We start from the raw sequence: 22,285 nt of genomic DNA, 5'->3' as shown, positions 1-22,285 counted from the left end.
CCCGCCCCCCACGCGGGTCGTGGCCACCGCGTCTTCGCCCAAACGATCCGGCCATCGACGACACGAGCCTGTGGTGTTCCCCAGTGCCCCATCGCCCGAGTGTTCGGTTCACCTGTCAGTTCCAGGAAAACTGTGAGAGAGAGAGAGAACTGAACGAGATGAGTGCGGGCCTTTCCATTGGAATCTGCAATCGAATCGCTTGGCAAAAATTGGGCGAACGTTGGTTATTTGTTTGGGACGAGCGAGCTTACTTGGAACGATTCCGACTTTGCCGAGTCATATCGTCAGAGCCACGGTTGCGCTTCAAGGTTGCCCAAATGCTGTTGGCAAGAGCATTCCATGTACACAACGGGGCCCTATGCGATGAAAGAAGCAATGTTTTGCATATTGTTTGCACACTATTGATTCGTTTAGCCAATGTGTTTAGCAGTAATTGTAGGTCATTGCTTATCAGCCGAATTTAAACCCAACACCCCCCCACCCACCACCCACCCCCAATGCAGCAATGGCACAGTGCCATTCGAGGACACTTATTATTAACCTGAGTTCATGCATCCAATCACTGCGGTTCTCGGAAGCTAAGCAGGCTTCCTTGAGGCTGGTTAATACTTCGACGAGTGACCATTTACCAGGGCTTGCCAGATGTTGCAGTTTACGGGGACCGCGAGGTGGGTGGGTCAGGCAGTGCTGAGTGTCCCCAGCCCCCGTCAACCCTCGTTCGCATGCTGGGGTCTCTCCATTCGGGTCGAGTTCCTCTGCTTTCCTCTCACAGCGTAGCCCCGACTCCAATTAATGGAATTGGCCAAACATCGCAAAAGTACAGCGGTGTTGTGGGGGGCGGGGGGGCTCCTGAATAAGAGCCATGAGACTCGGTGAGGCTTTCTTGGGTAAATAATTGGCATCATCATTATCATCTGCCCCAGCACCACCACCACCACAACAGCCACCGCCGCCGCCACACGCACGACATGTCCATGCACGCACCACGCAGGCTGCTGCTGGTTGGAGCGGCTTTCAGGGAGGGAGGAGAGGGTTCGTGCTAGCGAGCAGGAGGAGGAGGGTGTGGAGTGGGGGGCGGGCGGCCACCCCCAAGATTATTTTTACCCTCTCGACTCTCCCGAGGGTCGCCGCCTGTTAACACGTCTCCACGACAACCGTTCCGTCAACACGGCAGCGAAACCTTTCCGCCCAAAGTTGCCCTCCGCAGTCCACAAACTCGACCGCCCCCCCCGCCCTGAGTTGCCCCCCCCCTCCTCTACCGCCCCCCCCCCCCTCTTCAGATTCTCGTGTTTTTTTTGGTCAAACTTCTTTTCCAAGCCGCCTTCCAAAGCCACGATTCTTTTTCCTGTTTGCTGAGAAAACATCGGCACGGCGACCTTGCCCTGATTTACGCAGGGAGAACAGCCTTGGTGGCTGATTTGCGACGACCCCCCCCCACCGCACCCCCCCCAAGCCCCCCATTCTCCTGTTTTTCCCTCCTCCGAGTGAAATCGATTACTCAGCACTTCCCCCACCCCTCCCTCCTCCTCCTCCAACTGCTCCGGCCGGGAAAGTCTGTCAGCGCGAATAGAAAGACGAGAGAGAGAGAGCGAGCGAGGGAGCGAGAGAAAAAAACACACAAACACAAGTCGGGCTCTATTAAATATTGAAGCGAAGCGCCATGTAGGGCATGTCTTAAGCGGCGCGCGATGAAGGGGGTTAGGCAAGCGGACTCTGTTTCTCCCAAACGATGTTGGGACGCGTTTATTTATCCTCGTCGTCGTCACGACGGCTGTCGGCGCGTCTTCATCGTGAAGTCGCTGTTCCCCCGCCCACCCAACCTCGCGGTTCAGGAAAATGGCAACGGCGCGAGGCTTTAATGAAGGACGTCGTTCCGAAGCAGGCGAGCCGCATGTCAGATGCTGCCGGATGATACGACATCATTCGCGTTAGCCTCGTCGGTAGCGAGCCACTGAAATGTCCGGTCTGCCCGCGCGCGTCTCCCTTGTCCCCCCCCTCCCCCCCGTTGAGCGAGGGCTGCGTTCAAACGTCCACCGGTAGTACGTGTTGAACTTCTTTTGCACCGTACGTAGCCAACCGTGCTAATCGGGGGTGCGATAGGGAGCGGATTGTACGTGCAAAGAGTGTATTTGCATTGGGGAAATATAACAAAAAACCTGAAGGAATCCCATCATGCTTAGCATGTCAGGATGCCCCCCTCCCCGTCTTGCGTACACACTGCACATACCCCTCCCCGTGGTAGCAGAAGAACATCTGGGCACGAGTTTACCGGATTCCTGCTTATTCGGAGTCATCAGCAGGCTTTTATTGACTTTACACATGGCAAATGACTTATTTCACTGATTTTTGGGGGCGAAATATGTTTTCGCGTTCATCTCGAGACTTTAAATCGATGTGTAACTTTAAGCTGACCCTGAAATGTGAGTAAAAGCAATCAACCTACAGGCAAATTTCCAAATTGGAACGTTTTCAGATTTTTCCATTTGTAAGCCAGGACAATATTGGTGCAATGTTTCAGCTTTCTGGCCCTTTTAGAACACCGCTCAAATCGGCATTTCTCAGTCCCGATTTTGACGTGCGCACATAATGAGCAGGGTAGCGTTGATCATTATTCATAGCACAATCTAATGAATAAAAAAAAAACACGGAACAACAACGATGTTTAAATGATCAGACAGCACTTAACAAATCCACTCTTTCAAGTCGGCGCCCTGAGATCATGAAACTCGACGCCTCCGCGTGAACGTTCGTCCACGATAATCTTGTAGCGCACACGGGGGCCCGATGGAAACCACGTGGTCGTTGTTGTTGTTGTTGTTGTTCTTCAACACGAACGTAACAGAACGAACGGTGACAGAAACGAGAGCTCGCGACGGCGAGCCGGCAGCTCATAATCGCATGCAACAGCGCTGTTTGATTCATGTTTCAAATGTCGCCGAGTCGATTCGAGCCGCCACCCCCCCCTCCCCTCGATGAAATATTAATTCGGATTTACGCGAGGTCGTGTAATCTCTCTCGATTGCCCTGCATTATTAATGGGGAGAGCTTCGTAGCCGGGGCCTCTCCCGCCCCCCCCCCTGCCCTCGCGCCCTGCTCCCCATTCTCTCTCTCTCGCTCGCTCGACCCCCCCTCCCCCACGCCCTCACCACCGAGTGACGCTCTCTCATCATGAATCACTGCACTCTCGTGATGCCCGCCGACCCCAGTTCGATTCCCACGTCACGGCTACTGTCAGCGGCGAGCGATATCTGAACGTCCCCCGCACCCTTCATCAGCCCGTGCGGTGAAGTATGGTCAAACATACCCCCCCGCCCGCCCCATGACCGACATTGCATGGGGAGGCATTCATCCAGTATTAGATTGCTTAACGGCTGTAAATGATTCATTATTACTGCCTAGTGTCCCTCACATTAAACGTACAGTTATTAAAGACGGCGAATAATCGAGACGACCATTGGGTAGACGTATGATTGCATAAAAGCCGTAATATTCGCAGTGCCTCGCGAACTTACGCATTGAATGCAATCAATGATTTGCTAAACGCCGAATGACTGACATCTGCCTGATAGGATTTGAAATCTTTGACCGGGACTCATCTTGCGTTGTGGCCGAAACGTCGTGAGAATTATTTTATTATATTTTATTTTTATTATTTTATTATTTTCCTTTTACGTGACTTTACCGAAAGAACCAAGAAGATGGGTCCCTGCCGTCACGAAAGCTTTAAATCAAAATTTGACCGGGACGTCGCTGACAAACGTCTGGTCTCCGAAGAGGTTTGGCATTGGCTCGCTCACGCACAGAGTTATCGTTGACGCAACGAGGGGAGCGTTTTTAACAGGGAGGACCGTGTGAACGTTTCCACGTGCGGCTGCCACCTTTACCAAAAACTAAACCCACATACTGTATATATATACATATAAAGTTCAACACAACACCGGTGCGAGATCTTGGCACGGATCAATTCCTGCTGCCACCCGAGTGGGCTGTCCCGGTCAAACCCCCGATAGATGGAAACCACACCATGATCTGACTCCGCGTCTTTCCCAACGCTCTTGACGGCCTACCAAAGCCGAGCAACGCGCTCCCCCACCGCGGCTCTCACTCCGCGCGGCATCCACCGCGCCGCTGTTTGCTTTGCCACCACTGCCACCAGCGAGAGGAGCTGCGCAAGCGACGAGATGCTCCACGCCAGCTCGCCGACGAGACAATGCCGCTCTGAAGGGCGAGGCACGGGGGATGGGGGGGGGTGACAGGAGAAGGGGGAGGCTGTCGATGTTTAACGTCGTGTGCTCTCCCGTGACGCGTGCCGCTTCTGCCCGATTTGCATCCCCTTTACGTCCATGCATAATAAATGCGCGTGGTCAGAGCGCATGCAACTTTTATCAGGGACGAAGAGGAGGGAATTAAGACGTGGGAGAGGAGGGACCGCGGATTTTTGGCCCACGGGAGAAGGGGCGCACCGCGCAGTGCCGACGCCAGGTCGCGGGACGGCGATGCGAGGAGACAGATTTCTTCGGAGAGAACAGGGGACGAAGTTTAGACTCGCGACGGGCGAGCGAAAGCGTTCGGCGCAGCGCCGTGAGTGCACACCGGTGTAGGATCGCGGCGATTCGTGCGCGTTTTGCGCGCAGCGTCGCGGTGGCAAGCGTGCGCTCATGCGCGCACACGAGCAGCGGTGCGTTCACGAGGACGAGTTCAAGCGTCTTTGCCAACGGGGCAGTGAAACGAGCGAGAGGAGAGCCAGGCGCTCTTCGCTTTCAGAAGCGGTCGATTGCTTTGCGCTCATGTCTGTTGTACGATGGCTATTATTGTTATGGCTACGGTGTGGGGCGGTGGTGGTGGTGCAAGGGGTTAGCACACTCTGCTATGAATCTACCAAACTCAGTTGAATTCAGCAGCCCTGGCTAACACCGTTGGCGAGTGATCCTGGGTCGACCGCATTCAACGACCCTAGCTGAGCAGTGTGGTGAATCATTGTCATTTGACTGACATGGCAGACAGAGGCCTGCATCCATAAGTGAATTGTCAAAAGGGTGGTGAATATTGTATTTGTAGAGGCTTACAAATAAAGCTAATGTTAGTTTAGTACACATTTTTCTAAATAACCATTCTAAAATTGTTTTGACCAACTTCACTTATCATTGACGGATTTTGTTCTTTAAATAGCCAAGGAAGAATCCACTGAGGTATCTCATGTAACCGCACACATCACAGATGTGTGTTTTCTTTTACATACGTAAGCTAAGTAGGGTGGACCTTTATTTACGACCGATGACATGCCCTGTCAGTTGGACGCGCTCCGCCCGAAACGGGCAATGCTGATGTATCGTGATTTAATCTCGACCCAGTTTGTCACGAAAAATATATTGATCGACGATACTGATGATGACAATAATCGTGGTGATGACGACGATGCCAGTGACCACTCTTCCACCGATGACGACGAGATTGTTGACGATGCCGTCGACCGCCGTGATCGTAAATGACGATGACGCCGATGATCACGACGCTCATCATCGCGACGATGATCGTCGACGTACACCGAGCGTCACGTCACGAACCCTCTTCCACGTTGGCCGCTAACCGCCGCTTCCCATTCAAATCTCGGCACGGCGCGGTCCCTGCTGCCGGACGCAGCAGCAGCAGCAGCATGCGTCGTCGGTGGGGCTGGGGAGGGGAGGGAGAGGGGGGGCCCTCCATCTGTCAGCGTTATTGTCACCCGCATTCAATGGGCCTAAATTTATACGGTGGCCAAACGGCCGCCCGTGGGGGGGGGACGGGCTCGGACAATAGCGATTGTAGTCGCGAGGGGGGCGAGTGTTTCAATCTGCTCATGGGCGGAGCCGAGAAGATGCGCGCGCGCGGGAGCTCACAATGCGGAGCTGAGCAGGGAATGCGGAAACGGCGGACACCGAGAGCCACAATTTATGAGCCCTCGGGAAGGCAGAACAATCGCTAAATGTGCACTCTTCAGGCCGCGATGCCTGGACGCGTATGTAAACTCAAACGGCAATTTTTCACCCTTTATTGTGTTGCGAGCGAGTGAGCGAGCGCGCCGCGCGGCGCACAGAATCGTGATCGTTTGCAACAGAAGCTGGAGAGAGAAAGAGAGAAAGAAATAAAATAATTTAAAAGCTTGTTCCACGCTATCTAAATACGTCGTGCGGTTTAAGACAATATCTTTGCGCTCTCAGTTCAGCGTGGCCTACTTGGGCAGGCTCATGATCGTTGTAAAAAATAAACTCTAGGACGCAACGTATGGGGGGGGGGAGGACGGTGCTTCCGACACCTGAGGCTGCTCCCTCCGTGAATCTCGGTGTGGTTCTGATGAAAATGACACAATTTCAGAGTGCAGCGTGTGAGACGAGGGGCTAAGGTTTCGCTCACGTAGAATCCAGTTGTTTCGCAGGCTTATGGATTAAAGTGGAGCATAGCATCACAGTTTTTGTTACGCAACCGCGGTAAGAGATCTGGGACAAACAGCGCACGTTCCACCACCGTTCCAAAATCACCTTCACCATGAATATGAGAATTGAATTTTATTTATAGGGAACTGATTTTTTTTTCACGCCGTTCCTTCAAAGCTAAACTGCCACCTGTGATCGCTTAACGAAGAGCTAAATGTGTAAATGTCATTCCGGCTTCTCTTATTACGTGCACACTGCCTAGTCCCAGTGCACACATCCTGGGATGATGTTTAAAGGGCCGGGAACACAAATATCATCGCCCACTAATACGATCATCTCAAAACGTTGCAATTTACTCATGCACCAGCCATATATAAATCGCACAAGACATACGCACACACAGTGTTTGGAACAACATTTTTTATTAATTACTTTCCTGCAATTCAGCAGATGGTTCAAACATATTTATTTTACTTAGTTTTTAATACGGCATATTCTTGATTGCTGCATAGAACGCTGAACTGTGAATCTATATTACTGATGATGATTATTATAATTATAATAATTACGCCCCACAATGAGCTAATGTGACATTTGGAGATTGGCATTCGTGGTTCCTGGCAGTCTGAGCGGAGTATCCGTGAACACAGACCAGTGTTTAGACGCCTTCATGCACGCAGTGAACTTGATCCAATAACTATTCAGGGATAGTTTGCGGGGCTAATTGTGCATAAGCCAATTCAGTAAATAATTAATTAAGCCTCCACATTGGGCAATCGATACGCAAGCCACAGATACGTAAATAAATGCGTTGGTAATTAACAACGCCTTCTAGCAGGGAAACGTCGAGCTGATTAGCATTCGTTAACTTCTAAAAATGTAAGTCTCTCTGCTCACAAGAAGTACGACGGACAGTCCCATGAACCCACGTACTACACTACTACTGCTACACGGTCTCTGTCCGAAGGCAGTGTCCGTGGCGGACATGGCGAGTTACTGCTCCGCTGTTGGCAAGGCGGAAGAACGGAGCCCTACGCCATGCTACCCCACCACGGAACCGTTGCAACGTAGCCAAAAAGGCGACTCGCGGCATCTTGACGCCACCAAAGATTCTCCGTCGTCGTGACGTGCAGAAGGAGGAGGAAGAAGAGAGAGAGAGAGAAAAAACCACACGGGCGCTCGGGCTCCCGAAAATAGCAAAAATAGGAATGTCCATTAGTGGCCGGCGATCTGTCCTCGCTTTCTCGATAACTCACAGGTGTCGGGGGTTAAACAAGCGAATCCCCACGTGGCAAAGTCGCAGCTTGGCTAACAAAGTCATGAGCTAATTTTTTTTAATGGTTGGCCGCTCTCACCCCCCCCCCTCCCCCAAACACCCCCTCCCCACCACCCCACTCCGTAATTTTAGATCTCAGCTCTCAGGAGGCAGTGGCTGGGATGTGTGCTCTACAGAAATAAGTGCATTAGCGGATGCCAGAAATCGGTGGCGAGGGGAACGATTTTTTTGGCGAATAAGCGACGTGCAAAACCCGCCGCCGACGGATTAAAAAAAAACACAAAATTTACGGCTTCTGCTAACGGGAGGCTCTGCCGGAAGTTTTGTTCTCTGTTGTTTGATGTTTGTTGCTGTTGTTGTTTTAATGTTACTGAGGAATGTTGGAAAACAGGAAGTGGTTGCGGACGAAGCAAGTCATCAGAGTTCAACTCGTAAAATCAGAATGGTCTTGTGTGGCATTTACAGCTTTTTTTTTAAAAGACAAATAAGTTGGTCTGCCTCGGGGAAAGGTAAAGGGATGCCGAAACCCAATGTTGTATGGGGAGTTGGAGGCTCCAGTCTGGGTACTTTTAAGTTTTCCTGTTAGCACCCCGGTTAGAGTGGGATAATATTTTGTTATTGTGGTGTCTCTTCCAGCTATACGAAGATTGGGTTGAGGACTGCTAGTGAGGTGCAAAGTGTACGTTGCTTTCAAACAGCACTGGCTGGGGCCTTCTAGCTCTGAAATACATCAATGTTTTCAGCATAAACCTTGCAACGGAGGCAACGTGTTGCTTGTATTCTGGACGTGATTTTGGCAAAGTGCAAAAACAATAACACGTGTTTCTTTTTTTGTTTTTTTGTTTCTCGTACGCTTCAGGTTTTTTCTCAAGTTCTTCCTCAAGTGCAATCAGAACTGTTTGAAAAACGCCGGGAACCCACGAGACATGAGGCGGTTCCAGGTAAGGGGCGAACGATCGGAGCGCGCGACTGGCAACCCCCGACACACACGAACGGCGGCCACCGCCAGCGACGCCAACCGTTTGGCATCAACAAGACATCGATCGCGGCAAAAAAACGCGCGTCATTGATTGCGACCGACAGCGCTATCGGTGCCAGAACCAACGCCGCTGGCAACAGCCACACTTAACAAGAAACAGGGCAACGACGGCGAGGAGGCCGCAATTCACGCCGTGCGCACCGAGCGAAACAATCACGCACGTCAGCTCCACGGGGGGGTGGTGCTCCATTGCGATGATGCCCACGTGGCCCCCAGAGCTACGGATTGAACGCCGCTTGTGTCCGTGTGCACGTGCGTGCGTGCGTGCGCGTGTTGAACTTCTTTCGCGTGCGTACGTTGGCCACCCCGTGCTGATCGGAGGTGCGTGGGGAAGGACAGCAAACTGAAGGCGACAAAAATAAAGAAACGAGTTTCCAATCTCGCAGTCGCTTCCGAACATTGCAGGCAGCTGGCGCCCAGTACGGCCACGGGACACCAAGTCACGCACGTGGACACAGAGAGGATTCAGGTTCAGGCTCAATTGACACAACGACCATCTGCGTTCGGATGCGATACGCAGACGGTGGTGAGGGGCCAAGTGGTGGCGCGGGGGGTTAGGGCACCGCGCTGTGAATTCGGTGATCCGCGTTTGATTGCTGGTCACGGCTAACATCAGTGGTGAGTGATATCTGAACCGGTTCGGGGCACCAGCCTTTTACAACAACAACAACAACAACCCGTTATGACCAACGTGATGAAGCATGGTCAAGCAATTATGGACGGGTCGGCCGGTGCCAACCGTGGTAGGGTATCCAACTCAGCTTTGCCGGCTTCCCGGCGCAATGTGCTAACTACCGCACGACCTCTCTGCCAGTGTTGTCATTACAATGTTATTGCAATAATAGTAACTATTGCCGGGGCTCTGCGAATATGTGGCAAGCCGTAATATGATTACCATGCACGCACCGAAGACAAATTGAAAAAGACGCTGCGCACTGATCTAAATTCTCACGCGCGAATGGGGCAGGTTCACCGCTTACCTCGCAAACAACAAACATTTTCCCGAGAGCAGCGAAGAGCGCGGTATTTTTTTGTTTCTTGTTTCACAGCCTCGTACAAAAAAACGACAGCCCGAAAATCAAAACACAGCACCCACACACTCACGCGCACACCTTCAAACAGACCCATTACACGCAACGATACCAGACTTGAAGCAAGAGCAATTAGTTCCCATTAAAGTCCATATTAAAGCTGCGAAAAATGTCGCCCTGTCGCCTTTGCGGCGTCGTCCTCAAGCCGGGCCCCGCTTTAATTAAGTTAATTAGCCGCTCGACCTATCGCTAGATCAATCAGCGCAGAAGAGCGGGGCGGGCTTTGCGGGCGAGTGCCGCCACCAGATAATGAGGGTTTAATCAGCTCGCTGAGAGAGAGAGAGAGAGACCGAGCGAGCGAGCGAGCAAGCAAGCGGGCGTGCAACCGCCATTCCGCAGGAAACGTGTATTAAACGTCGTGGCCTCGTCACAAAGGCGATGATTACGAGTAAGATGTGTCTGCGCACGTGTCTTTGTATAAGTCTTCAACGGGGCAGAGCGCGCGGCGAGCCCACTTTGCGGCATCCGCGCGGCAACGCCAAATCAACAAAAAACGAAATCCCATTCGTCTCCTCGAAGATCAATTTATTTATTTTCCTTTTTGATTTCTGTCCATCGGCCAATGTGCTCGTTCCCTCCCTCTCCGATGCTATCCGGCGGGTATTTGTTCAGGGCGAGCAAACTCGGAACCGGTGGGGTTTTTTTTTCCACCTTCTTGCCTCCCGTACCAATATTATCCAGGCAGCATTTGTTTAAGAGAGCAAACTTTGGGGCCGGTTTCGACCTTCTGGGTCTCATCAGCAGTCAGGCCGATTTGTTAGAACAAACACTGCCGGGCTGTCAAAAAATGCTATTTGGCGAGAGCACTTCAGCCTCACTATTCAGCACGAAAGCCTCCATCAGTTTCGCAACACACAGCCTTGTGGATTGCCGGGGAAGTCGCGCCGTTCGCGAGCGCCGACTCAGGCCGGACCGGCGCATGAGCTGGCGGTGTGCTCGACATCACACCTTTTTTTTCTAGATTTGAAGCTTTCGTGACTGCAAGGATTCATACTCTTAGGTTTTTTTCCGTAAGTCACGTAGGTAAAACATCAAAATTAATGAAAATAACATAAAACAAAGATCACGACGTTTCGGAGGCAACACAAGGCTCCGTCATCAGGTGGGACCGTCACATCCGAATTAGCTGCATCAAGTGAGGCAATGATTCAAGATGTAATCCCTTATAAGCAAGTTGAAGGGGGACATCACACCTGACCACCGAGTACTCATTTGAGGGCGAGTCGACGTAGGGGAGGGAGGCCTAGAACAAGTCAATACCACGTTGCACTGCTGTTATCCGTGGCTTGCAATTGAACCCAGGTCGTTTTCAGATGCGCTTCTTCTGCGGCCGTCTGGAACGCTCTTCCTTACGATATCAGGAAGCCACTGGAGCTCTGCACGTTTAAATCTAAGTTGAAACCAATTTCTTTAGAATTGCTTTCTGTGTTTAGTTTACCGTCCTTCCCCTGCACACCCGATTAGCACGGTTGGCTACGTACGGTGCGAAAGAAGTCCAACATACATATGACGTGCTAACCACACTGCCACTGCTGCCCGCCAAAGACACGCACACACACACGCACGCACGCACACACACACACACGCACACGCACGCACGCGCAAGTGCTGTTAGCGAGGCCCTATCAGAGCCTGTATGACACACGGGGGAGTGATGTGCCCAGCACAGTACCTCTCGCCTTTGTTTCCCGATTGCTGCCGTCGATACAACCACATCACCAGGTATTCATTTGAGACAGACTTGACCTAAGACCCACACCAGGGTCAAATGCCAAATGCCAATGGTTTTGTGTGTGGCCAGGCCTTGAACCCAGATTGCTGGGGGATATTGAAGCAGTGTGCAAGTCAGCGGGCCTTTTGCTCCCAACACGCATACACACACACACGCCTGCACAACGATGCCCCCGTGTAACGTAATAAACGGTTTTGGGTTGCAAGTTTTGTGAGCGGGCACCTATTAAGGTGATCGTGTCACATGAGGGGTTTGGTGCGTTCAGAATCACACCACCCTTTATTTGTGCACCCAATGCAGAAATTTACACACCACGCCACTTGCTCATTAATTACCGAGTCGACTGGGGAGAGGTCCGGGACAGGTTCGCTCGCTACTGATGTCAGCTGTGTTCGGGGATTAAAAAATCAGGTGACTGGGTTCCTCGTGCAGTGCGCGAACCACTGCCCAACACACCTACACACCGCAGTTTAAAAACAACACGCACTTACAAAAGGTACTCAGAAGGGAACTCCCGTCAATATGAAACATTAACCGTCTGCACAAAATGTCCTTATTTTAGTACGCTACACGGAAGCCCAGTAACACTGCGACACTTACCTTTAACATGCCCACATATTATGCATGTCACCGAGACACACACACACTCAACACGAATTGACTCGTGTTGAGTGTGTGTGTGTGTGTCACCCCCTCCCCCCACACACCCACGGTAACAACCTCCGCCCGCCGCCAGGTCGTCATCTCCACGACCGTCAACGTGGACGGTCACGTGCTCGCCGTGTCAGACAACATGTTCGTGCACAACAACTCCAAGCACGGGCGGCGTGCCCGGAGACTCGACCCTTCGGAAGGTGTGTTACGCTCGGCAGCGCGTTGTTCCTGCGTACGGATGACTCCTCTATCTCCACACTCAACCCCCCCACCCCCCCCACCCCGCAACTTCGTGACGCCTGTACGGCACGTGCCAGCACGACCCCCAACTCTCTTCTCTTGTACAGCGACGCCCAGATGAATGTGTGTCGAACCTGCTAACCTGAGTTGCGTCGCCTCAACCCACACTTGCGTCGCTGATAGCTGCATCCATCCGTTCTCGTAAACGTCGTCTCGGCCTTTGCCTCCATCCATAAACTAAATGTTTTTTTTTTACCAGTTATGGCCCACCTACCCTGATCACGAATGACTTTGCATCGCGCGTAAACAATTGTACGGTAATGTCGAATACATTAGACTTTTTACGTGGTTATTTGGGGGAAAAACACTCATTTCAATATTCGTTGTCCCAGCTTTCAGGAACGCATCCCCAACGTTAACCGGGGTATTACTGTGTTGAACATTAAGCACCACACGGCAACACGACCACCATATAGCCGCCCTCCACCCCACTCCTCCTCTGGTGGGAAGAACGTCCTATTTAACTCTCCACTTTGTTATGAACTCTTACTCGTTAAGTAGAAGGCAATTGTCCATGTGATTTCTATCGGTTAGAATGCGAACATCAATTACCGTTTGTCCATTTGTGGAATTTAAATCAATGAGGATCTCATCCATGTGCACGTTTGTACCACGTGTGCATTGTTAGGACAAATGAAGGGTTTGCACGCAAACATATTTGGAGTCTGCGTTCGTAATTTAATTCAATTGCCTTTAATTTTCAAGGAGTTAATGACAAGGGTTGTCATTATGGCACACATCAACATCAATAAGGCTTTTATTTGATCAATAAAAACAGTTTTCTCGACATAAATATCAACATTACAGCTATATTATAATTAGGCCAAGGTATTTATCCTGTATGATTACGTGATTCTTTTTTTTTATATCTTAAATATATTTTCACAAACAGTTTTGAGAAAAAAATGTAATCACTCATTTTCCAGTTGTCTCAAGACTCAATGCAGGATGATTATATACGCACTTTGTCAAATTGCTGCAGTGCATCATGTATAGCGTACAGCATTTGTGTTAATGTGTCTGCGATAAAGCAGTAAGAGCCTTGTGCTTGTCTGTTAAGCCCCTTCAACTGAACTTTATTATCTGGTCAAATGCAGCATTCGTGCGCAGTGGTGCCGCTGCTTGGCATAATACGCCAAAGCTAAAGCTTAAGGCCTCAAGTTGCTCAAGGGGGGACCTGGATCCTCGAATAAAATATATATGGGTAGATCGAATATCAGCTCAAATTCGAATCCTATATACACAACAAGCGCATAAACATAGCTGATCGTTTGGCAATGACGGCAGAGTGCACAAACACAAGTGACGTCAAGACTCAACGCGTTCGCCAACAACACTGGCTTAAAAGGAAACTTATATGTAGAATAGGAAACTAAATTGGGCAATGGCTCGTCTTTAGAGCACATAAAACATTGACAAACCATTTACGTGCCCTGAAGAAGGACTATTGCTCGAAACGTCACCTATTATATATGTGTAATTTGAAGACCACTACGTGATTGCCGAATGTGTTGAGATTTTTTTTTTTAAATGTAACAAGCCCATCTATCTTCTCTGCATCTCTCGCAACATTTACATGTTGACTATCATCTAAATTGCTTTTTTTCCACTTAGACATGATACTTTTCCAGCTTTGAGAATTAAAAACTTCCACTGCCAAATGTTGAACGTTGCCCTGTAGCAGGACATTTGAAAATGCGCAGCGCCCCTAGTGTCGATATCAGAACTCACTTGTGGCCATCTCAGATGTAGTTCTCAAATAGCCACTTCTGCAGGCCTCTTTCTGCCCGGCTCCTTCATCGCCCAGAAGTGGCGCTTCATTTAATGACTTGACGTCAAGGGCATAACTGGAGGGGAGGGGGAATATATATTAATATATCTAAAGTTTGTCTTTGATGCGACCTTTCAGTTCCTGAAATAATAATAATACAATATAAATAATAATTATACGGTCATTCTTTCAGACGCGTACATGCACCTCCACCATGCGCTGCATTGCATATCGAAGCCGTTTTCAATGCGTCCTTGCATTGCTCGCGCGCACGGCACCTACGTTCTGCCCCCTCTGGGCGGATTTTGACGCGCGCGCATTCCAGCACGTGCTTGCCCGGTGCGTGTGACTGTTTCCATCATTGTCCGTCCGCGCACAGGAAGCGTGTTGTGTTATTGTAACGGGGAGGGTGGAGTTCCCTTCGACACAAAAACAAAAAAACACAAGACTTAAAAAGGACTCCTACACTTATGTCAACAGTCGGGAACAATTCTTTCACCCCCCCTCCGCCCCTTTCACATCAGAACAAAGTAAATCATTGTACAGGCGGTCTCCAACAGTTGCCTTTTGGTGGGCATTCCTTCCTGAAAATGCTCTGTTTGAAAACGTTTTTTTACGGGAGGGGGGGGGTCACAAGACAAAAATATAAACATATATATATAAACATGTATAGGAGCAAATGTTACGAGGTAGGTTTAGCGCAGGTTTTGCTATGCACATGAAGAAGCTCCCAGCACGTGGAGCGAAACGTCAGACTTCGCTGCGAACGATACGCTGCGTGGCCTGAAAAAAACACACTGGAAAGCGCAATACCATAAATGTTCGATGGCTTCACCGTTGAGCTATTTCGTCACTGTTGGTTCTCTAATGCGTGACACATTAAATTCTCTTGTTGAGAGATTGGAGGGAGAGAGGCAGTTTTTTTTGCCAATCATATCACAAACCACTCCGTATCTGCTGAGGCCATCAAATAGGTTGGTAGGCACGCCGGAATCTAACCCAAGATGCCAGGCGGTGATTAATGTGTACATTTACTTTGCCGCGAGATCGTCACGGATGAACACATCTTTTTAAAAGGTATACTCAATTATGAAAAACAGTCATAATTAGATTGTTTTAAATGTATTAGAATCCTGTCACATGTTCATCCTATAAACGGAGTGGTAGCTACTGCAATCTTTCATTTACTTGATACAGCTGTCGTGGCTGTGACGGTACCACCTGAAGACGGAAGCTTGTGTTGCCTCCGAAACGTCGTGATTTTTTATTTTATTTTACTTTTTAATGTTTTTTACCTACGTGACTTTACCGAAAAAACCTAAGAATATGTTCATCAAATGATCAGTCAACCGCAGTGACAGCAATTTAAACGCGTCCAGTTTCACACTTGTTGATAATCACATGAAAACTATTCACAGAACTGGGCCACGTACATTTTTTTGTCATCTGCGACAAGGTTGTGAATATTAGCTGGAGTTAAATCAACAAATGCTTTGCCAACATACTTACAACGCTCCCTCGCTCTCTCTGTGCAAGCAGCTACGCCGTGCATCAAAGCAATCAGCCCCAGTGAAGGCTGGACAACCGGAGGTGCCACGGTCATCATCATCGGTGACAACTTCTTCGACGGGCTGCAGGTCGTCTTCGGAACCATGCTCGTGTGGAGTGAGGTACAATAGCCCCGGGCTGACGGAGTTCAACCGCCGTCAGACATTCACGTTACATTGCTGCCACAATGCGATTCGATTGGCACGTCTCGGGATCGCGTTTAAAGTGGAGAATGCATAGATTTGTTTTTATACTTTGGTGAATATCGAAGCGGCTTGGCTCATCGTTATTATAATGAACATCATCAGTAGCCATGATCAATCAATTGCTGGATTTAGGCCTCCACACGTTGTCACCATCGCTCACGGTTTTGCAATCTCCTGCTCCGGTGCTGATCTAATCACTCCATCTCCGTGGTTGACGTCCACTTTGGGCACGTTCCCTCTTCTGTCCCCTTGGTTCCTCAATCATGTCCTGTACGTCGTATTGGAGTCAATGGAGCCGCAGAGTTCACGTGAACCAATTACATAACGCGTATACCCTAAAAACAAAAAATGGATGCTCACAGACAATTTTGATGCATGTATTGCGACCTTAGGAATCAATTTTAACTGCCAAATCGAAGCATCGTTAAACCCGCTCTGCCCAGGCGCGGAGAGCTTGCGCAAGTTCGCCTCCGTTCCCCTTCTATTTAATCATCAAATTGATCTCGACGCGTTTATTTGATAGATGCGTTGCAGCCCGATACGACCACTGCAAATCCATCGCTACCTTAAGGGTGTTGGCAAGCGCTGGAAATAGGCGAGGGGGTTAGGTTGGAGACGACGGTGGGGGGGGGGGGGGGTGCGGCGGTGGCGTGGGTGGGTGGATGCCTTGGTGGGGGTTGGTGAGGGGTGGGGGGGGTTGGCTCTGCTCTGGCCTAGCGTCTCGGCCGAAGCGCCGGTGATTGATGATGACTGAGCGAGCGGCCGGCCGTGCGAGGCAACGGGCAGACGTCCTCCATCCGCATTTCGCGTATCACCGCGGCCCACGGTCAATACCGTCACCTTGACACCAAAACTTCCAAATTCGTATGCTCCCCATCCACCACCCCCCCCCCCTTTTCCCCGGTCACAACAACGTGGCACGGGGTGAGGAGGGGGGGACGCGGGGGGGGGGACTCTGGGGGGAGGGGGTGGCAGTCGCGTGCAGACAGCCAAATCCAAGAGGTCAAGGTTCACCTCGCCCCACTTTTTTTTCCCTTTCGGAGAAGTCGTCACAGCGGCTGACTGGACAGCAACAAATGCCACTGACTGTGCGCGTGCACGCCTGAATCCGGCACCCTCACGTGTGTGCGCTCACGAAAAAAAAACGCGAGATAAATGATTGCCCCATTTTGGCCGAGTATCTCAACCGAAGATGGTAAGTGACATTGCCAATTACTGATAATAGTATGGGAAGGCCACCGCGGAGATGGAGCGATGAAATCGTCTGCAGCGCAGGTGGCTGGGTGGATGTTACAAAACGGGACCGCGGCTTTGAGTGGACTGATCCAGCAGTGGACTGATCATGGCTGACGACAATTATTATAATTTATCGATAAATAATAATAGTAAAGCCATACCCTCGTTGTGAGAGGAGTGTACTCTGACTGTGTTAGTAACGTACTGGGCGTCTGTGAAAAAGAGATTCATACGGCTCGCCGGATTCCGCCAGTCTCAACAAAGATTCGGATTCCAATTCTGAAACTTCACTCAAGAGGCACCACCGCCGCGTGAACGCCGGACGGGAAACGCTCGCGAATTTCCTTCAGCCGCCAGCGTTCAGTTCGTCCCTCCCTCGCCAAAGAGCTGTGCACAGCACGAGACTCGGCGTCGCTGGTCGAGGGCAGCTCGCTCGATCCCCGAGCGCGATTGCGAGCCGCGACAGCGCTCGCCGTTCAGCGTAAGACGAGAAATAATGCGATGCACTGTTTTATCTCTGCGTTACCTAACACCCCCCTCTCTCTCTCTCCGATACCCCCCTGCCCCCCCCCCCCATCGTCCCTCCCACCCCACTATCCGCTGCCCGCAGCTGATCACACCCCATGCCATCAGGGTGCAGACACCTCCCCGCCACATCCCCGGAGTGGTGGAGGTCACCCTCTCATACAAGTCCAAGCAGTTCTGCAAGGGAGCACCGGGACGCTTCGTCTACACCGGTGAGGAGGCTGCTGAGACACGCGCTCCGTGCGCACGACAGACACAATGACCCCCCCCCCCCCCCCGTATAGCCCTTAACAGAATGTTGGAGCAAGTGCTGTTAGCGAGCAGCTATTAAGACCGGAACGTCACACGAGGGGGGGCGGTGTGGCCAATACACCACGTCCCGGCCACCTTCACCACCCCAATGCTGATTTTTACACATCGCACCAGGTACTGAGTTGTCTTAGAGGAGGCCCAGGACCGGTCCATACGTTCACTGCCATTATTAGCCGTGAGCGGTGAATGGTTCTCGGGTCGATAGGTTTGTAGCGCAGAGCGCTAACCTGATGCACCATCACTCCGCAAGCACACACGTCCATACAGGCAGTCTCCAGGCTTCGTTGGCAATACCCACGGCTTTGTCGGCTAAACCGAGCCGTTCTCATGATACCTGTCCCAACACTGGAATATATTGGAATCAGCGATGCTCAAACATTTATACGGACAATGACCTGCTTACCCTCACTTATGCGCATATCTACATACATTACGTAAGCGTGTGGGTGTACGTGTGGGTGTGTGTAGAATTCATGCGCGGCAATCCTTATAGGCTTTCAAGGATATTAGGTAACGTGCTTTTTTCAAAACCAGTGTGATATTTGATACGAGCCGTGAACTGACATTGCAATACAATAGAATTGTGATGCATATGGCATCGAATTGTGACAACATCTTTAGACCCCATGCAGATCATTACGCACGTTTATTGGAGAAAAAGAGCGAGTCGTGGGCAGAGGAAACAGGAAGGGAAGTCTGGAGCAGAGTCATGGAGCGAACAACACAGATGGCTGGGGGAACAGAGTTCTGAACTGTGGGAGCCGGAGAGGAGAATGAGCGACATCCCACTGAGCAAATGTTGACTGGGGGCTTCGATACAAAGCCTGGGTTACTCGAGTGGAGAGTGCGTGGCGGGGAGTAGAGTGAGATGAGAGGGGAGGGGCAGACAAGACACGAATCCCGGGAGGTTCTTGAAGACAGCAAGCGCGGTCTTGAACTTCATCCCAGATTCGTTCGGGAACCATCGGAGGGAATGGAATATTGTTGCAGCGAAGTGGTCTCGTGTACGGAAGCCTGTGACAAATTCAAGTGCATATTCCATTGTGTGCCATCGGCGTCTGAGCCGTACATAATTCTAAAATTAGAAAAGAACATCAACGACAACAAACAACACCAAGAGGGAAATCACGCAGCGGAGCCCGGTGCATTTCTTGGCAGCTAAGCGAGCGTCGAATCGTCAGCACCTGAGCACAGACCTGGTGGGAGGGGTGTGCCGAGTGGCTCGTGCTGCCAGCCCTGAGCCCAGGGCCCCATTATCTGCGAACGTACGAGCCGAGCGAGCTCGTGAGCTCTCTCTCTCTCTCTCTCACGTGCGTGCCGCCACTGACAGCCGATGGCTATCAAAGGGAATGCTAGATGAGCCGATCGCTATCAAAGCCGGATCGCCCGCGAGTTCAAAGTCACTGGCGCGGGCACATTTGTAAAATCTCAATCCAAACAAACAAGCCGGGGTTCACTCCGTGGCCCCACTGCCCGGGGTTTGGAGAAGCTGCGAATGGTGGGAGGGAGGCTTTCCGGTGGCACAGATAATTACTGTAATTTTGGCGTCATTAGCTTTGGGGGGGGGGGGGGAAGGGGGTGTATCCACGAGTGCACACGGTGGGGTCCGCTGCCCCGCCACTTAACTGGAGTTCCCGCAGAAACAAATTGAGGTCTCGCAATCGCGAGCACGGTAAACGCAGCGTGCCTGGATGATATGACCATGCAATTGCTCCGCAAGGTGCTCCGTTAAGCAAAGGGTTGTTTGCGTGGCAGAGGGGTTGATAGTTTGGTAACAAATGTGTAAAAGGCTCATTGGTTTTTGCCCTTCAAAAAGCGTTAACAGTTTTCTTTTCTTCTTAGCCGCTTGCACACAACACACGATCCGATACACGGGCGTACCTTTCTTTTCGTTGCTCGCTTCCGAGAGAAGGCCACCTTTTGTGTACAACATTTATAATGCTGCTCTTTGTGAAGCATGTGGAGTGGTGTAAAGCGTAACATTGCCTCTGTGAGTTTCGTCTTCGAGTTACCCGAAGAATAGACGGGGTCAGGTTTTGCCCAAAATGTGCCATGGGCGGGCGGCAGAGGTGGGGGGCAAACTGGTTGCGCTGGCTTTGGGCTGGCAGTGAGGGGGGGGGGGCAGTGGATGGTGGAGTGCAAAGAGTCCCTAGCAGAGATTAGGTCTGAAAGGTCAACAGGTCAGGGTGAAGGTCACGGCGCCAGCGCAAGTCGAGCCCGGCGCGCGTTGGCGCGAGACGATAGGCGCCGGCTGCTCGATGTGCCCCGCGGGGGGCCCATCCCGGCGAGGCCCCCGGACAGTACGCGGCGGATGAGAAATGAAATAAAGAAATAATGAAACCATACCGGTGGCTCTGTCCACGGTGGTGCAGCCGCGAGAGAATAATCCCGCTTTTCAGTCATGTGACCCGGCGGGCGGCTTGGTTGCCGGGTTACAGCACACGTGAGGCTCGGAGGCCTCCTTGGAAATATCGCGACATCACTTGTCCCGCGACGAGACGAGTGCGCGTGAATGATTCGCCGTTTGATCTCCGCGACGCGTTATTCACTCTGCCCACCCGTTCTTGGCAGATCGTGTTGCCGTCAAATCACGTGCTGAAGCGTCTGTGGCACAAGCGTGCCACCCAACTTGTTGAGAGAGAGAGAGAGGGGGAGGGAATAAAAAAAAACCGACGATAATAAATTCTTCAAAATGCGAAATGAATTGTCAGGAAGCTGCAATATCTTCTTAAAGTGCGCTCACATGCACGGCGCTCCTGATATTCATGAGTGGCTCGGGGATGATATAATTATATCTGGCGGGTATAAAGCATTCGTATTTATACCTTACGCTGCACACACACACACATACACCACCACCACCGCCGCTCACCCTGTCTCAATGCCCTGGCCAACGCAGTCGACGAAAAGCACTCGCTCGGGCTTCCAAAGAGCATGGGACAGCTTGCAAAGCGCAATCATACCTAGGGATGTCATCTTCCCGGCTTGCAGTTGATTGTGGGGGGTTGGCTTGTATGTGGGGGTGGGTGGGCAGGTGGGCAGGTGGGGGGGTGGGGGAAATACATTTCAGCCGTGAACCACTAAGGGGTTAAAATCATTAAATTCGTGCGATTCTGCTTTGGCGAGGATGCATCTTACAAATACACCTCGCCTGAGTCGGGCCGTGCAGGTCGAGGGACGCTAATCAAATCAAGCACAATGAAAACCAGCGCCCGCCCGCCATGTGTCTCCCACTGGGCTCCGTAGCCAGAGTGACCGCGGGGGGTAAATTGGGAGCGTTGTCCTCAGTAACGCTCAGCTTGTTAGTGAGATATTTTATTATATTTTTCTTCCCCAGTCATTCACACCTGATATATCGTAGGTCTCGGCGTGAACTTACGTAAAGCAGCAGGGCGGAAGGAGGAATTAAATATTGAGGTCATTTGTGAAATTTGTACTTTTGAAATTAAATCAATTGGTGACAAATTGCATTCGCGAGAGGTCATCGAACAATTGAGATATCCGAACACCGTCAGCGCCGCCGCATTTGGTCAACGCACCGTTTTGCTCGCCCCTAAGGTGAACCGTTACGCAACACAGTTCAGAATGAACGAAGATCGCTCGTCGCCAGCGGTGACGTGCGTTTGGTTGCGAGGGTAAGAAGCAAGGCCAGTCCCACGGCCCGCCCGCCCGCCCGCCCGCCGCGTGACACGGGGACACACTTTGGGATTGTCGTTAAACCCGGCTCGCGTTGCTTCTGACGTCACCTTCACGTGCTCGAGATGACCGGCGACAACAAAAAACAACCGCAGGCACCAACATCGGCGCGTAAATCATTCATGTCCGCTAAAAGCCGTAACATTTTCCACGCGCTAAGCTTCGGGAAACTCTTTAAAATATAGATTATAAGGCATGAAAGCGGTTTCTTTATCCCGGGTCTTGCTAACAAGACCGCGGTGTCCTGAATCCTGTGTCTGACAGCGGGAGGGACATTCAATACGTTCTGAACAAATTGACGCATGGGGTTGAGACGATTTTACTCATGTATTCCGCCAGCCGGGGAGAAAGGGGATGGACGAATCGGAAAGTTTTTTGGTGTCAAGGTGAAGATATTGACCGGAGGTGGTGGGGAGGAGGGTGTATGTGTGATGCGCCTCATTCAGGAACACTCACTCACCATGGTCATTAATCATCAAACTGGGGATA

At 51.1% G+C, this 22,285-nt stretch overlaps 1 protein-coding gene across 18 annotated transcripts in view; it reads left to right on the top strand.

Moving 5' to 3' along the window:
- Positions 1–22,285, top strand: part of LOC144931502 (transcription factor COE3) — a 152,884-nt gene that overhangs the window by 81,874 nt on the left and 48,725 nt on the right. For 12 of the 18 annotated variants that reach the window (XM_078855414.1, XM_078855425.1, XM_078855421.1 and 9 more), the window contains exons 7-10: positions 8,546–8,627; positions 12,285–12,402; positions 15,810–15,943; positions 17,874–18,000. In XM_078855414.1, coding sequence (XP_078711540.1) covers positions 8,546–8,627; positions 12,285–12,402; positions 15,810–15,943; positions 17,874–18,000 — 461 coding nt within the window. The remainder of the gene's footprint in view (positions 1–8,545; positions 8,628–12,284; positions 12,403–15,809; positions 15,944–17,873; positions 18,001–22,285) is intronic. The other 6 variants (XM_078855416.1, XM_078855422.1, XM_078855419.1 and 3 more) reach the window with 1 other exon arrangement.

This window comes from Lampetra fluviatilis, chromosome 4, assembly GCF_964198595.1.
Source record: "Lampetra fluviatilis chromosome 4, kcLamFluv1.1, whole genome shotgun sequence".
NCBI classification, from domain to species: domain Eukaryota; kingdom Metazoa; phylum Chordata; class Hyperoartia; order Petromyzontiformes; family Petromyzontidae; genus Lampetra; species Lampetra fluviatilis.
This window is presented reverse-complemented; position numbering and strand designations above follow the sequence as displayed.